At 40.0% G+C, this 18,554-nt stretch overlaps 1 protein-coding gene across 6 annotated transcripts in view; it reads right to left on the minus strand.

Annotated features, from left to right (window-relative positions):
* Window positions 1-18,554, minus strand: part of INO80D (INO80 complex subunit D) — a 77,003-nt gene that overhangs the window by 24,091 nt on the left and 34,358 nt on the right. For all 6 annotated transcript variants that reach the window (XM_045480915.1, XM_045480912.1, XM_045480916.1 and 3 more), the window contains 2 exons: window positions 15,179-15,287; window positions 3,734-3,958 (listed from right to left, as the gene is read on the minus strand). In XM_045480915.1, coding sequence (XP_045336871.1) covers window positions 3,734-3,958; window positions 15,179-15,287 — 334 coding nt within the window. The remainder of the gene's footprint in view (window positions 1-3,733; window positions 3,959-15,178; window positions 15,288-18,554) is intronic.

Consider the following 18,554-nt stretch of genomic DNA (forward strand, 5'->3'; position numbering starts at 1 on the left):
GACAGAGAGAGCATGAGCAAGGGAGGAGCACAAAGAGAGGAAGACACAGAATCCAAAGCAGGCTCCAGGCTCTGAGCTGTCAGCGCAGAGCCCGACGTGGGGCTCAAACTCACAGACTGTGAGATCATGACCTGAGCTGAAGTTGGATGCCCAACTGACTGAGCCACCCAGGCGCCCCTACTGCCTGTTTTTATATTATTTTTGTGTCCCTTCCCTTATGTTCATCTGTTTTGTCTCTTAAAGTCCTCATATGAGGAAGTCATGATTTTTGCCTTTCTCTGACTAATTTCACTTAGCTTAATACCCTCCAGTTCCATCCACGTAGCTGCAAATGGCAAGATTTCATTCTTTTTGATTGCCGAGTAATACTCCATTGTATATATATATATATGCGCCACATCTTCTGTATCCATTCATCTGTCGATGGGCATTTGGGCTCTTTCCATACTTTGGCTATTGTTGATAATGCTGCTATAAACATGGAGGTGCATGTGTCCCTTCGAAACAGCACATCTGTATCCGTGAATAAATGCCTAGTAGTGCAACTGCTGGGTCATAGGGTAGTTCCATTTTTAGTTTTTTGAGGAACCCCCATACTGTTTTCCAGAGTGGTTGCACCAGCTTGCATTCCCATTGATGTTTTTAATATGAAAACACTCACTACAAGCTTCTCTTTTGTGTGATTAGATGCCCCTTTAACAATAGTTTCTACACAAACAGCACTAGTCTCTCTATTGTGGCTACAAGGTAGTTCAATTAGAGTTTACATACTTTAAAAGCTATTTCAGTGGCTTATTCCACATATTCACCAACATATATGACAAAGTTATTAGGTGAGAAAGAATAATGTTATTCAGGGGCACCTGGGTGGCTTAGTTGGTTGGGCGGCTGACTTCAGCTCAGGTCATGATCTCACGGTTCATGAGTTCAAGCCCTGCGTCGGGCTCTGTGCTGACAGCTCAGAGCCGGGAGCCTGCTTCAGTTTCTATGTCTCCCACTTTCTGCCCTCACCCTCACTCATGTTCCCTCCCTCCCTCCCTCCCTCTCTCTCTCTCAAAAATAAACATTAAAAAAAATTTTTTTTTTTTAAAGAATAACGTTGTTCAGCTTATATCCAAGCTATATTTTAAAAGGCTACCTAATAAAAGGCAGCCACTAAAGTTTTAATTTCTAAAATATTTTAAAAGCAACTTTTTAAATCTCTTTTGTGGAACTGGTCTTTGAGAGCAAAAATATCAAATAGAGGGCATTATCCAACTGACACTGATTTTTGTGAACCTAAAATATAATGTAAACTAGCAAGTTACCAATCACCAACAAATGATTATGGCTCATTGCTAAATGAGTACCAGTGATGCACTGGGCAACAGACTTTTTACTAATCTTTAGTGACATAACCAAAAGGCGTCTTGGTATTTGTTTAGTAATATTTAGTTATCATGACGTTTTTAAAACATCACTAACAGTGGTTTGGGAACTTTTCTGAAAAAAAGCGGTTGGGGGGACCTTGATTCTACCAGCTAAAAATCATAGATAAATAGTTTTCTACACAAATACTAAATTGTCCCAAACTCCGAGTACAGTCCCTTACATCTTTGACAAGGTCATAATAACATACTAGATTCAAAGTATACAGTGCTCTACATACAAACTGCTTCATGCTGGACAAAACTAAAGTTTCTACTGAAATGATACGCTTGCCAAGCATCATGTAAATGTTAGACAGTGTTATTTTAAACCTATGTCAAACCAAGTGAATTCTTTCAACAAATAGGGAACAGGCATGTTTAATTCTATTCATCTGTTCAACACTAGAGATTTAAGAACAAAACGTACATTGTTCCTGCCCTCACAAAAATTACTGTCTGACAGAAATATTAGTATACGATTCTACAATGAAGCAGAGCTCAATAAGCACATGTAACAGGGGGACCAAACACAGTCAGTGGAACATGGGAATTTCTCTCCGAGAAGGCTAAGTCAGTAAGCGAGGACCTGACGAATGTTACAGAATGGACACTACCTACCCCCGCCCCTACAGAGGAGCAGGAACTGTGAGTGAGGGAGAATACTGGAGGCAGCAATCATTACGTAGGTTTATTAACTAGACATACAAGCTTTCAAACAACTCTAAATATGTCAAGAAGCAGAAAACTCTGAAGGGTATAGTTATCTTTTGGATAGATGCCATTAAAAAGTAGTTGTTGTTTTTTTAATACCAAATATAATGAAAACCAAAATACACAAAACTAAAAAATATATAGATATGTAAGAAATATGATCAGTAGCTGAAAATCAAAGGTTATTTTTCTTAGTTTTGTCTGTTTTAAACCCCTATTTCCTCACCTCAGTGACTTATGAGCACTAGAGAAAAACTGGAATATACAGACTATAATCTTTTTCAAACTTTATCAATAATCCTACCCTCTGAGATAGCCACTGCTAATATTTTGGCATAAAACTCCTAAAAGTGTGTGTGTGTGTGTGTGTGTGTGTGTGTGTGTGTGTCTCAAGGTTGTTATCTGAAAAAAATAAGTAAAAAGTGTGAAATAATAAACTCAATCAAGAACTGTGCCTTCTAAATTTGAAAATTATTTCCTTAATTAAATATGAAGATATTTTGGAAACTTTTAATTCAATTAAGCTAGTAGTTTCAAAGGTACATAACCTAAATAAGTAATTACAATTAAGTTTTCACCACCTAAACTAATATCCAAAATGGTAATAATACTACAATTTCTTCACTGAAATATCAGATAGCTCTACATTTCCAATATATGGATTTTCATTTAAAAATAGTATCACACATTATAAATCATGTTTTCAAAATAATTTTTAAGAACACAAGGGAATGGCTAGGATATATTCTTAAGGGAAAAAACTGGACACATAACTCTTAAACAGTATGGATCCAATTTTGCTTAAATACATACTTAAAATTTAAGGAGTCCAAAGACTAATTATGCAGTCATTAAAAATCGTGTTTTAAAGAACATCAGGAGAAAATGGCAATAATTCAATGTTAAGTGGGGAAAAAAGCAGGAAATAAAATATACATATAGCATGATCTCATTTTTCCTTTTTAATACAGATGCATGGCTCCCTGGAGACTTCATACACACGCAAACACACATGTGTGTACACATAAGCAGAAGAAAAGACTAGAAGGAAACAACCAAAATATTTACAGTGCTCATTCTTTGTTTTCTGCATGGTGATATTATGGAAAATTTCCCCTTCTTTTTTCTACATTTTTCAAATTTACAAAGCAATTACCTGGACTAGAAACAGAAAAGAGATTTTCCCTAAAAGAAATGCAATGGAATGAAGTATTTTGAAGATATAATATGTGAGAAAGAAAATTTTTAAATAAGAAGTAAAATATGTAAAATGCTACTTTCGTGGTTAAAAAAAAAAACCCTATAAACACTACTTCTAAATGATACATGAAATTTGAAAGCATCGTTATTTTTGTAAAGACAGGTGGCACTCTCCAACACTTCACTAAATAAATTCATCTGGCGGAGCCACAGCAATGCTTCTACTGTCAGCTCGTGGTGCTGTTATTTTGCCACCTGTACAACCCTCTGAGCAACTAAACCAAGGTGCAATGCTTCGACATTTCAGGTTTAAATGCCCACTGCCCACTGTGTCTCCGCTATCCACTCAACAAAATACAGAAGCCAGACAGAGACGAGTTCCTTACAAACAGGTGGCTGCCTAGGGCTCTAACCTGGTTCGGCTGCACGCAGCTCTCTGCAGTTCCTGGATTAACTGACCGGTACACTCGGGTTCTCTGCTGGCCGCCTGCAGCAAGGCTTTCCTAAACGTGTGCCGGCATTTCTTTTGACGAGATTCTGCCCGCTCCAGGCGGCAGAGGTGCTTATATTTCTGCTGAAAGTAAGTGCAAAGTTGGGTCACCCTGGAGCTCCTACTCTCCGTATCATCGTCATCTGACCTGGAAAGCGCAGGGAGAGAAGTGAAAACCTGATTAAATGTGAGGCTCATTGGAGAGGGGAAAAGCAGGTCAAGAAGCTGGCCGACATGGGGTAAAATCCGCGGCAGGTGAGCATATGCTTAACAAAATTAGAGGATGAGAATTCCAGGAGAGCTGAAAAGTACCGTATTTCGACAACAAGTAAGGCAGCAAAGACAACCCAACGCTTTCAGAACCTTCTTAGCATCTCCTCGTTAGACACTTCATGCATCAGTGTCTTCTAAATTTCAGTTGACTTGGGGTTCTTGGGATTCTTGGGAAGAAAATCATGTTACCTTTGCTTACTAAAAGTCTGAGTAAATGACACGGCAGTTATGAGGAAACACTCAGCAAATTTCATAAAAGACAGGTCATACCAGAAATAGAGCAGTGAATTCCTGCAGCACTTTCTCGAAGAGCTGCCCTTTTATGTGTGCTGGTTTTAACGACTCTTTTCTTGCTAAGCACTTAAAGAATTTTGATTGCAGGGATCACAACCATTCCACAGTATTTTTCATTTTACCTTTTTAACCACAGAAGATATCCTAAACAACATTTCACGTATCATGGATTACACAGAGGTTTTTCTGTCATGATGGTAATTTCGAGCAGCCAGTGGACCCCGCTGGCCTGCTACCTTGAAAAGGATGCTGAGGCCACATCGAGACTCAACAAGAGTGCTGTGGTAGGCGGGCAGTGTCTACCCTGGTGAGGTTAAAAAGGTCACTTTTCTATGGAACAAATGTAATCTCACCTTTTACTCTTAGGAATAATGCACACCAGAGTCGAAAGCTGACCCAGGTTACCTTCTTCAAATAGCACGTATGTGATACTACAGACTATTTATTATTTTACTGATCTTCTGTAAATCATTGCTTGGCTTCTCTTAACTTCCTAAGTGATATCATTTCCTTTCATTTCAAAATAGTCCGTAGGGGGGCGCCTGGGTGGCGCAGTCGGTTAAGCGTCCGACTTCAGCCAGGTCACGATCTCACAGTCCATGAGTTCGAGCCCCGCGTCAGGCTCTGGGCTGATGGCTCAGAGCCTGGAGCCTGTTTCCGATTCTGTGTCTCCCTCTCTCTCTGCCCCTCCCCCGTTCATGCTCTGTCTCTCTCTGTCCCAAAAATAAATAAACGTTGGAAAAAAAAAAAAATTAAAAAAAAAAAAATAGTCCGTAGGTGGCTACTTTGCAAATTTCCAGTCTAAGAAGTAAGTCCTAAGAAACAAGTTCTCTTCGGTATAGTCTCTACTACAAATATACCAATTGAAGGATCTTATTCAATCTTTTCATTTATTCAACACTCAACTTTGCTGTGTGTCTATTATGTTGAGTACCATAGAGGAGAAAAAAAATGTAAGCAATTCTCAATGCGGTTTAGATAGGATGAGCACATACCCAAAGTTAAACAATTCAAAAGACGATCGAATCAGTAACTAGAACAGTGGGGCAGGCTGACCAATGATTCAAATACCTGACCTTAAGTTAGAAAAATCTAGGAGCTTCTCACAATTTGAGATCCCAAGACCTACACTAGATCTACTGAACCAGAATTTCCATGGAATGGGGCCTAGGAATCTTTATTCTGAATTGTTCCCCAAAGTCCCACAGCAGGATTTCATGCGGGAGCTCCAGCTGAGCCAGTAGGTGCTATTAATATCCTTAACATGAGGCAGAGAACAATAAGTGACAGAGAGAGTTACAGATATGGCTCAAGTGCCACTGAAGTTCACTAGCAAGTATGCTGGATGAGAGGCTTCGTTTTTTTGTTTATAAATGTTTGTTTGTTTGTTTGTTTGTTTATTTTTGAGAGAGGTGGGGAGACAGCGAGAATCCCAAGCAGGCTCTGTGCTGTCAGCAAGGAGCTCAATGTGGGGGCTCGATCTCATGAACCCTGAGATCATGACCTGAGCCAAAATCAAGAGTCGGACGCTTAACTAACTGAGCCACCCAAGCACCCCTGGATAAGAGGCTTCGTAGAGGAGATGACAACAGAGCTGAACCATAAAGAAAGGGCAGAATTTAAAGAGAAGAAAAAGGGCACCTCACAAAGATAAAGGAATACAGGCTAGGCTTTGAAGATGGACAGGATGGGGAACAGTAAGTACTAACTAGCTAGCTTTTGCTAAGGTGTGGGGTACATAGGGGAGTGATGGCGGGAACGGTAAACTTTCTGAACCTAAACTAAACAGCAGATGAAAGACTTTCACCTTTATTCTACAGGCAGCGAAGACCCTCATAGAGTTTGAAGAAAATCGGTAACAGTAACAGCTGGGTGCGAGAAAGACGACACCATCAGCAGACGGAAATGAGGAAGAGACTGGGGAAAAGGGCAGGGAGCAAATGATTCTGAAACTCCAGGTAACAGGTAACAAGAACCCATGCCGGGGTGACACAGCAGGAATGCAGAAGAGGAGAGGTAACCCGCATATATAAAAGGCAGACCTTGTCAACTGGGACAGGTAGATGGAAGGAACGAGAATCCCATGGCAGTTTCCATCCCCGAAGACCAGGGCACAGGAACAAGAGCAGATCCAGGGCAGGACATAAATTCCATTTCAGACGTAAAGAATTTAAAGTACAGATGAGGTATCAAAGGCAGCAGTGGGAAAACCGTTGGACATGATAAACAGGAACACAGTTAGGGAAGGAGTACAGATTTCATAGCCCAAAACCAGCAACTGAAGGACAAGGGAGTGACTGTACGTAAAAGGGCACAGAGATAATAGAAAGAACAAGGCATATAAGGGCCATTATCATAAAAGAATTAACTCAATTTGGTGACTGGATATAAAGGATAAGAAAACCAATAATGACTCAATGACTTTGAACTTGCATAACTAGGAGAATGGAAGGGCTATTAATAGAAAAAAGAGAGGAGAAACAACAAGTCTTAAAGGGAAAGTAAAGCTCAGGTAGATAATCATTTGCCAAAGCTGTTATTTGAAAAGACTCCATTATATATTATAGCAGGGAGGAGAGACTAGCCCAGCAGTTCTCAAGTGTACAGTGAATGGAGAGAAGCACCGGGATGTTGAGGCGGGTTCCAGCATTACAAACGTATTCAAAGCTTATAAGGAATTTCCAGGCTTATCTTGTTGCGGACCAGAAAGCAGCAGTTTGCAGACCTGCACAGGTCCACAGACCACCCCTGGCATGGTCCTTAACCAGAAAATCTCCCAACATGCCTCCCACTTCTAAGATGTTGTGACATTAGTATTTCACACCTGGTTGCGGAGAAAGAGTAGCAAACTGGGCAGAGAAAGGCCAGTGTCCGTCATTGACCAGCAGTGACAAGGCCTGGCACCTACTGCATTCTTGGTATGTTACCTTCCTTCCTTATCTGTGAAATAAAAGAGACCTGGGGCTTGGGGGCGCCTGGGTGGCTCAGTCGGTTAAGTGTCCGACTTCAGCTCAGGTCACAATCTCACGGTTCAGGGGTTCGAGCCCTGCGTCAGGCTCTGGAGCTTGCTTTGGATTCTCCGTCTCCCCCTCTCTCTCTGCCCCATCCCTGCTTGTGTTGTCTCAAAAATAAATAAATAAACATTTAAAAAAGAGAGAGAGCTGCGTTGTCTAGCTCCCAAGGTTGTTAGGAGAATGAAAAGAAAAGACTTATCTGAAATTAGAATACAAGTATAGCTACTATTATTAAATATAGAAACCTAGGAATACTGGGTGGCTCAGTCAGTTAAGCATCTGACTCTTGATTTCAGCTCAGGTCATGAACTCATGGTTTATAAATTCAAGACCTATGTCCGGCTCTGCTGACAGTGTGGAGCCTCCTTGAGATTCTCTGTTTCCCTCTCTCTCTGCCCCTCCCCTGCACACATGCGCTCTCTCTTACTAAAAATAAGTAGTAAACATACACACACACACACACACACACACACACACGCATATGAGATACACCTATATCCATTAACTAGCCTAAACAGTTTTACCATGAGTTCTATCAATATCCAAAGAAAAACTAATTCTAATTACACACAAAATACTCCAGATGTCAAAAAAGAGGGGAATATTCTCCTTTAATACAAGTACCCTAAGCTTGATACCAAAAATAAGGGGAAATATGACAAAAGGAAAATTATAGGAAAAGCTTATTAATGATCCCAGAGGCAAAAAATATTAGCAAATTGAATCTAGCAGTATATAATAAAGGACATATCCAATCTGGGTTAATTATTTAATTTCTCAATCCCACCTTACTATACATCTCTTCTGCAAAACAACACAATTTATTCCTCTTTTCCTTTCATGTTAAAAGTTCCTACTTCCTTGCTTCCTCCTGTTATTTTCCCCATTTTCTTCTATTCTCTTTCCAGTCATCACTCCATTTTTAGAAATTCTCATTTGTTTTTATAACTTCAACATCAACTTATATGCTGCGGACATGAATTTGTTCTCTAGCCCGTACCTCACAATGATATTTCAGACACAGGATACTACTTGGTGTGCTCACCCACATCTACTACCCAAGAAACGCGAGAATTAGCAGGACAGAGTACTGGGAGGAGACCGGTGCACAGAGAGAAGCACTCTGCAGATCTACAGAGGATTCCCCTCAGTTCCTCACTTGAGTCCTGCGATCAGTACAGGAGTGTGGGAAATACTGGAGGCCAGGAAAGAACCACCTGAAAAGAGGAGGCCCAACAAGTCCCAGCAGCACACGCAGGGCCAGGGTTAGTTTGTGTTCCCACTATCCCAAGCGGAAAAACCTGCAATATGCAGGGCACGGGGTAGACTACTGAGGAGCGTATGCCTCAGTAGTGGGGTGAAATCGGCCCTAAACTAAAGGCTGTCGTGGTCCCATTTCACAAAGTTTAAAAAGCAAGGCTCAAAAGCTGCTTCTAAGAAACAACCATCTCCCAAAACAAAGCTCTTAAAGATGACAAAATACCAGAATCAAATAAGTAAAATTAACAATGTCTGACATCTAATTAAAAATTACCAGGGGGCGCCTAAATGGCTCAGTGGATTGGGCATTCGACTCTTGGTTTTGGCTCAGGTCGTGGTATCACAGTTTGTGAGTTCAAGCTCAGCATGGGGCTCTGTACTGACAGTGCGGAGCCTGCTTGAGATTCTCTCTCCCTCCATTCCCCTCTCTCTCAAAATAAATAAATAAATAAAACTTTTAGTAAATCAGGAATCAACGGACAATTATAACTGTATTTCACATGTTTGAGAAGGTAGAGTCATCATGACCGTGTCAAGAAGAGACAGGGACAATATTAAGAAGACCCAAAACAAACTTCTAGAGATGAAAAATACAGTATCTAATATGAAAACTACACTGAATGGGATTGATGGTTGATTAGGTGCCACAGAGAAAAGATTAACAAACCTGAAGATTGCAATGGAAACTTTCCAAAATGGAATAGAGAGAGGAAAAAAACAAGTGAACAGAACATCAATAAGCTGTGGGATAATTTCAAGAAGTCTAAAATATGTGTATCAAGTCTCTTACATAGAAGGGGGAAGAAAAATAATTGAAGAAATCTTGGCCAAAATTTTTCTAAATTTCATGATAATTATAAACATACAGATCCAAAAGGTCAATGAACCCCAAACACTAGAAACATAAAAAAAATTAACTACACAAACGGTTTAAAACTACTGATAAAGAGGGGCGCCTGGGTGGCTCAGTCGGTTAAGTGTCCAATGTTGGCCCAGGTCATGATCTTGCTGTCAGTGAGTTCGAGCCCCGCGTTGGTCTCTGTGCTGACAATGCAGAGCCTAGCGCCTGCTTCAGATTGTGTCTCCCTTTCTCTCTGCGTCTCTCTCTCTCTCAAAAATAAACATTAAAAATTTTTTTTAAAAAACTACTGATAAAGAAAAAAACGTCAAAACTCAGAGAAAAAAAGCTACATAATGCTCCTTGGACCAAAGATGTGAATGACAGCTGACTTCTTAATCAGAAATAATGCAATCCATGTGAGCAACACCCTTAAGTACTGAAAGAAAAATGGTTAACTTAGGATTAATATCTTTCAAAAAATGAAGGCACACATTTGCAAAACCATGGATGGACCTACAGGGTATTATGCTAAGTGAAGTAAGTCAGAGAAAGACAAATACCGTATCATTTCATTTATATGTGGAATCTAAAAAACAAAACAAAGCAGAAATGAACCCATAAATACGACCAACTAGTGGTTGCCAGAGGGGAAGTAAACCATTCATACAGAAAGAAAATGACATCAGATGGAAATATAGAACTATTCAAAAAATAAAGAGCCCTAGAAATTATAAATATGTGGATAAACACAAAAGAGTTATTTTTCTTTGAAATCTCCTTAAAAGAGAACTAACAGCTTAATACAACAGCAATGTATTACGGGGGTTATAACATATGTAGAGGGAAACATATAGCAACAAGCGTCTATGTTAGATGCAAGGAAGATTGGGGTGCCTGGGTGACTCAGTTAAGTGGCAGACTCTTGATTTCGGCTCAGGTCATGATCTCACGTTTCATGAGTTCAAGCCCCGCATCGGGCTCTGCACAGAAGACTCCAGAGCCTACTTGGGATTCCTTCTCTCTCCCTCTTTCTCTGTTCCTCCCCTACTTGTGTGCGCGCACCCTCTCCACTCTCCCTCTCTCTCTCAAAATAAATAAACTTAAAAAAGAAAAAAAGGAAAAGAAAACAAGGAAGATCTCAGATTTAACTAATTTATCACCTTAAAAACTTGAAAAAGATCTGCCCCTCCCTCACTTGTGCACGCACAGGCATGCTCTCTCTCTCAAAATAGATAAGCATTAAAAAAATTGAAAAAGACAAATTAAACTAAAACAAAGAAGGAAGGAATAAAAGAATAGAAGAGAAGGAAAAAGTAAAGAACAGAAAGCAATGACATAAAGCTAACAGAGAACCAATGAAACCCAAAACTGGTTCTTTAAGCAGATAAATGAAAAAGAATAGAAAATGCACACATAGGGGTGCCAGGGTGGCACAGTCAGTTAAGTGACCAACTCTTGATTCCGGCTCAGGTCACGATCTCATGGTTCATGAGTTTGAGCTTTGCGTCGGGCTCTGCAGTGACAGGGTGGAGACTACTTGGGGTTCTGTCTCTCCCTCTCCCTCTCTGCCTCTCTCTCTCAAAATAAACATTAAAAATAAAAGAAAATGCAGGGGCACCTGGGTGGCTCAGTCATCGGGTAAAGTGTCTGACTTCGGCTCAGGTCATGTACTCGTGGTCTGTGGGTTCAAGCCCCACATCAGGCTCTGTGCTGGAAGCTCGGAGCCTGGAGCCTGCTTCAGATTCTATGTCTCCCTCTCTCTCTGCCCCTCCCCCATTCGTGCTCTGTCTCTCTCTCTCACTCTCTCAAAAATAACATTAAAAAAAAGTTTTTTTAAACAAAGTTAAGGGGCGCCTGGGTGGCACAGTCGGTTAAGCGTCCGACTTCAGCCAGGTCACGATCTCGCGGTCTGTGAGTTCGAGCCCCGCATCAGGCTCTGGGCTGATGGCTCAGAGCCTGGAGCCTGTTTCCGATTCTGTGTCTCCCTCTCTCTCTGCCCCTCCCCCGTTCATGCTCTGTCTCTCTCTGTCCCAAAAATAAATAAAAGTTGAAAAAAAAAATTTAAACAAAGTTAAATAAAATTAAATAAATAAAAAAATGAAATAAAATGCACAAATAGACATACATATACATGTCAAGGGCTCCAACCCAATTACAGCGTTTTCAATATAGTGTTGATTAAATAGAAAATCCACATGGAAAAAAAAACGGTCCTTATTACTACCTCACATCATGTACAAAACATACAAAAAAAAATTTCACAAAGATAGATTGCCAGTAAAATAATAAAGCTTCCAGAAGATATGTAGCTTTATGACAGGGGGTAAGCAATGATTGTTTAAAAGAGTCACAAATACACTAACCATAAAGAAAAGACTAATAACTTGTCCTCATTAAAATTAAGAACGGTTTTCTATCAAACATACCATTAGAAATATGAAAAGGTAAGCAGCTACTAGGTAATTACTGTTCCTTAAAAATATATTTAACATACCGACTTATTTCTGCTACTGAGACCTCAGGAAGAGCCTGAGAGAACTCTTTTTAGCACATGAGTCTACAGTCAGACTAAGTAACCAAGAAATCTTTTACAAAACAAAACCAGGGCACCTTGACCAACACAGCGGGTACAGCATGTGACTCTTGATCTCCGGTTGTAAATTCAAGGCCCACATTGGACGTAGAGCTTACTTAAGAAAATGAAACAGGGGCGCCTGGGTGGCTCAGTCAGTTAAGTGTCCAACTCTTGATTTCTGCTCAGGTCACGATCTCATGGTTCGTGGGGTCAAACTTCGCATCAGGCTCTGCACTGAACAGTGTGGAGCCTGTTTGAGATTCTCTCCTTCTCCCTCTGTCTCTGTTCCTCCCTGATTCTGTTCTCTCTCTCTCTCAAAATAAATAAAACTTCAAAAATAAAGTCTTTAAAAAGAACAAGACAAAACAAGGCCAAACTTTTCCCTAAAATTTCTTCAAGTATAATCCTAGTTTAGCAAGAAAACTCATGAAAAGGTTCTGGGGAGGGGAGGGGTTTGTGGAGAATGGTGATCAGAACACTATCGGTTTTTCTTCCAAAATTCCAAAAACTCAATGAACTCACTGAACAATCTTACATGGTAAAACCTTTTGAGTAATTTTAAATGGCAAAACTTCTTGAGGATACAATGGACAGGCTAGGTAGGGTAGGGCCAATTTTCTACAGCTGTCCATTTTCTACTAGACTTAACCACAAGGTACAATAAATGACAAGTAGCTGCAAGACGAAACTGAAATAAAGTTGTTCTATGGGTAGTTTAAATACAGGACAAAGGTCCCCACGAGAGGGCACAGTGGCAGATACAGACGTTGGAGATGCAGACAACGAAAGCATGGCAAACCAGGCCAATCCAAGTTTCACCCAAGGGAGACCATATGGTGTGCCCATTCCCAGATCACAAGACTTTGACGAGAATACGCTGAGTGAGTGAGTGAATGAATGAATGGATGGATGAAGGGAAAAGATTAAAGTGCCTGCTAGACAAGAAGTGAGGATGGCTACTTATATAAAAAGAAGGCAAATATCCTGAAGGAAAAGGAGAACCAGGAAAAGAGTATTGTGGTAAGTCAGAGAGCAAGCCAGCTAGCAAAAGTGACCAAGAGAGTAAAATGCTACAGAGATGAAGAAAAACTCGATGGTCTCAAGTCTAAAACAACAGAAATATTCCAAAAACTCTGTTAAGAACTGAGGGCAGAAACAGGGGCACCTGGGTGCTTCAGCTCGTTAAGCGACTGACTCTTAGTTTCAGCTCAGGTTACGATCTCACGGTTTGAGTTCCAGCCCTGCGTCAGGCTCCACACTGACAGTGAGAGCCTGCTTGGGATTCTCTCTCTCCCTCTCTCTTTGCCCCTGCCCTGTTCGCACATGCTCTCAGTCTCTCAAAAAAAAAAAAAAAAAAACAAAAAACAAAAAAAAAACAAAAGAAAGAAAGAATAGAAGGCAGCAACAATATACATTGCTCCTAATCAAGAGCAAATATGCCTAATATTGATGTTCAGGTCATCCTGAGAATTCCAACAGGAATCTTAACTACCATTAATCAATCATTGCCCATGTATAGGGCATTGTGCTAAGCATTGACTTATGTTCCCTCATTTATAGCAATTTGGAAAATTAATTCAAAATATCCCAAATCAAGTTAAGCTCATAGGAACATCAACCTTAGGAAGCATGACGGATCGGAGCTGTAATTACAAAGGTGTGAGTTCAACTGTACTCTCTCTGAAAAAAAAAAAGAATTCACTAATGGTAAGCAAGCAGTCTTGAATGACACATAAAATGGAAACTTTGAGCCAGAAAAAAAAGTACAGCATTCTCTGATACTGTCTGGGAGTTGTAGAGGCAAGGATGACTGGCCATCAAGAAATCCAACTAGTTAGTTCTCCTTGCTCTAGTTAGTTCCAGGCCCAAATAAGCTCCTCATGTAGGCTGGCTTCGTCAACATTTGTACTACTTAATGATTATTTCTCAATTTGAACTGGCATTTTGGTTTGTACATTAGTCTCTAACGAATCAGTTCCCTAAGCCTAATTATTTCTGGCTGTACTAACAGATCACATATTAAGCCTATAAACTAAAAAAAACCAGACCCTAGAGAATATATGTCCGTACAACAACACTGTGAAATTCTAGGAGTCAGCCGCGGGCAGATAGCTGGCCTCCCCTCTATCTTGCCAAACATCTATTCAAAGCACAATACTTAAAAAATAATAACAATTAGCAGAGTCTGAGAGTCATCTTTGGCTCCACCGACAGGGATCTATTTCAGTATGGTTAACCGTACCAAGTGAATCCCTAAGGCAGTCCCCTGAAACAGAACGAGCTTTCTCACTATCAAGGAAGGGGCTGTGTGTTAATCAACCTACAGCTTTCTCATAAGGCAGATACCAAGAACCTCTAAAGAGATTATCTTGAAAAACATTTCAGCACATTAGAAATACTCAGCAATTGGGGTGCCTGGGTGACTCAGTCGGTTAAGCGTCTGACTTCGGCTCAGGTCATGATCTCATGGTTCATGGGTTCGAGCCCCACATCAGCTCTAAGCACACAGCTTGGAGCCTAGAGCCTGCTTTGGATTCTCTGTCTCCCTCTCTCTCTGCCCCTCCCCCCCACTTGCGTGCTCACGCTCTCTCTCTCTCTCAAAAATAAAACAAAAAAAGTTTTAAAAATATTCAGCATTTAAGAAATATCAAAGAATGGATCAATCTTGTGGAAGACAGATGAAGTAAAAACCACTGATTTTTCAGCTAACTATCAGAGCAGAGCCAAAGAAGATCCAGATACGTCAGACAGTGGGACTCCAAGTAGCCCTGGGACCACAGCCAAGTTCCTCAACCTGTCTGGGCCTTGGTTTCCTCTTCTGTAAAATGAGGAAATGAGACTAGGTAATCTCTAAAGTCCCTTTCCCACTTTAAATTCTATTATAATTGGTTCCTTCAGTGATAAATGGGAAAGGTACAGAAACGAATTTCCCAATTCAACTGAAGCGTAGCTCTCCTCCAACAATATAGTACATTTCTTCCCAAGTAGAATCTATTTCACCTCCATTACAACAAAACTAGATCCAACGAAATAAACAAACATTAGCATATAGAACGAAAAATCAGGCCACAGCAGGGGTAATTAAAGAATGAAAACAAAAGGAAGACTTACGTGTGTCTTTCATATCTGAGGGTTTCTCGGATGGACCATGCCACCTGATATGGCGAGGCCTGCTCGGAGTCCTCCGGTTCCTCTCCGCTCTCTTCCGACCAGTCCAACCCTGGGACAGAGGAGAGGATATGGCAGGTGAGAATAAATGTATTCTTACTTAAAATTTAGGAAAAAAAAAAAAAGCTACCCAAAATGCAAAACACAAAAACCTGCAGCACCTGCTATCACAGTGTACATAAAATGCCTCCTGATGAGTTTCATCCCTGTTCTGGCAAAAATAAATAATGAATACATGACATACACTAAGGTTAAAATAGTGACGTTATAACAAAAAGCTATATTCCGAAGATGAAATTCTTCTGTCAGACATTTTACAGAGTAGACACAACATAAGCAGGGAGTCAAGTACCCCCCTGCCAAAAAGGTAGAATTTCTGAAGTATCAAAACATTATACATTAAACATCATCCATTCTGACATACGTAATGTCAGGGAAACCCAAAACATCTTCACAATGGTAGGTAAGGAAGGCTAATGTATGTTCAGGTAAGAAAGAAATCAAAAGGTACTGGTGAAAGCACTCTATACTTCAACAAAGAAGGGCCTTAGAATAAACTGTCAAAGGCAGACACTTCATCCCCTTTCCCAACACCTCCAAAAAAAGGACTCCACTCCCCCAGGCAGGGCCACTGACTGGCTCGTGCCCTCTGCAGGAAGAGGGAAGGGTAAGATGGCAATAACCTGATGTGGCTTGGAGTTCCTTTTAGTTCTTTTACAGAAGAGCTGGCACATTTTATGACATTTTGAAAAACAAGTTTAAAGGGGAAAAATAGAGAAATACAGTATGAACAATCACTTATTTTATTAAATGCTCCTGTTTTTAATGATTGGATAATTACTAGCTTCCAACATAGATGTTTTACCTTAATAGAGGTTTTGTACCTTGAAAAGGTCTTTTTTTTTTTTTTTTTTTTAATTTTTTTTTTTTCAACGTTTATTTTTGGGACAGAGAGAGACAGAGCATGAATGGGGGAGGGGCAGAGAGAGAGGGAGACACAGAATCGGAAACAGGCTCCAGGCTCTGAGCCATCAGCCCAGAGCCCGACGCGGGGCTTGAACCCACAGACCGCGAGATCGTGACCTGGCTGAAGTCGGACGCCTAACCGACTGCGCCACCCAGGCGCCCCGAAAAGGTCTTAATACTGATGTTACATAGCCTAACATCCATAACTTCAATATACTGATAACGCAATGAGACTTTAATTAGATACCTTGATAAATACTGATGTTGTAGAGCCTAACACACATAACTTTAATATACTCATACCTCTATGAGACTTTAGATACCTTCATAACTAGTATGGTCTTCCCTCTTTTTTTTTTTTTTTTTTAAGGTTTTTTTTTTTGTTTTTTTTTTTTAACGTTTATTTATTCTTGAGACAGAGAGAGACAGAGCATGAACGGGGGAGGGGCAGAGAGAGGGAGACACAGAATCAGAAGCAGGCTCCAGGCTCTGAGCCATCAGCCCAGAGCCCGACGCGGGGCTCGAACTCACAGACCGCGAGATCGTGACCTGGCTGAAGTCGGACGCTCAACCGACTGAGCCACCCAGGCGCCCCTGGTCTTCCCTCTTAAACCTCCTAAAATCAAAAGACCATCTTCATTAGACACTTACGTTAAAAAGGACCTCACAAGTTGCTTCTATAATTTAAATGAGTTTATACGTGCTAAATAGGGAAATTAAGAAAAGGCTAATCAAAATGCAAATTATAAATGGTTAAAATTAAATAACACACTGCCACTGGCATAAAGAAACCTCAAATCTAGTTCCAAGATGACCATCCAAACTGTCAAGTCACCTTAAAAAGTAAATTACTTTCTCTCTACTAAAACAGTAATTACAAAAAACAAAGTCAGAAACAAGTAATCACAATAGAATTAGCTTCAGGACAGAATATTAAAAGGCAAGGCCTTTCAAACACAAAGTTACATTTAAGCACTTTCAAAAATTAGGACATGAATTATCTTTTATTGTTTTTATATAATTAACAGCAATTTCTACTAAGTCACCTGTACCTTCTCTGAAAAAGTCAAGATCTCAGTCATAAGTACTAAGATGGAAGTGTTTCTCTTGTGAAATTAACTGTCCAATAAAGCAAACCTTTGATCTTGGCTTCATTATCACTAGTTTTAATGTAACTAACTGAGATAACCAGCCCAGGCAAAACTGTAAAAGCTGATTACAAAACTGTATTTTTCTTTAAGTATTCTTTGCTGACATGAATGCAGACTGTACTTGGTCACAACAGTGCATTACAATTTCTCTTCTCCAAAGTAACCGTTGTTTTGAAAACCTAGGCCCGTAATATGCTTGAATAAAAAAGACAATACATTTTCTGTAAGTTTTCATTCTGTTCAAAATGATAGAGCCTGGGTGGCTCAGTCAGTTAAGCTTAAGCGTCCGACTTTGGTTCAGGTCATGATCTCAGGGTTCGTGGGTTCGACCCCCACGTGGGGCTCTGTGCTGACAGCTTAGAGCTGGGAGCCTGCTTCACATTCTATGTCTTCCCCTCCCTCTTTGCCCCTCCCCTGCTCACACCCTGTCTCTCTCTGAAAAATAAATAAACCTTAAAAAAAAATTTTAATTCAAAATGATAGAAAACCAGCCCTCAACACAACATAGTTTGTTTCAAAAGCTAAAAGAAAAAAAATCAGCATCCACAGATAGTCCAAAGTATAAATATTTAGAAGAGGACGTAGGTAAATTGTGGAATAAGAGGCAAACATCTGGGAAAAAATAAAGTTAGATCTTTGCCTCAAAACTCACACCTAACGAATTCCAAATAGAGGACTGCAATGTAAATAGTAAGACAAGAAAAGGACTAAAAGAAAATATAGGTGAACATATTACACAGTCTTGGAATGAAGAGAGCCCAAGCAAGTAAAAAACAAAATAAAGCAAAACAAAACAATAAACCTGATTCAAAAGGAAGAAATTCTAAAAAAATAGAACATACAAACGATTTCAACTCCTAAATTCCAAAATCATTATCATAGATATTTAAAAGCAAATAACAAATGGGCAGGAGGAGAGGTTTTGCAACAAATATGATGTATAAAAAGCTGTTACCTAATCAATAAAAAAAGAGAAACACTTCCATAAAAATGAGTGAAAAAAACCTGAAAAGGTGAAAAAAGAACAAGACATATCAATGTTCAAAAAGCATATGAACAAATATTCAAAGCTACATTATTAATTCAAAATAGCAGTTCTCACTCCAAGTATGGTCCATAGATCCCCAGGGGTCCCTGAGACCCTCTTAGAGAGTTCCTTAGGTCAACACTACCTTCAAAATAATACTAAGACATTATTTGCT

Source organism: Leopardus geoffroyi, chromosome C1, assembly GCF_018350155.1.
Source record: "Leopardus geoffroyi isolate Oge1 chromosome C1, O.geoffroyi_Oge1_pat1.0, whole genome shotgun sequence".
Lineage (NCBI taxonomy): Eukaryota > Metazoa > Chordata > Mammalia > Carnivora > Felidae > Leopardus > Leopardus geoffroyi.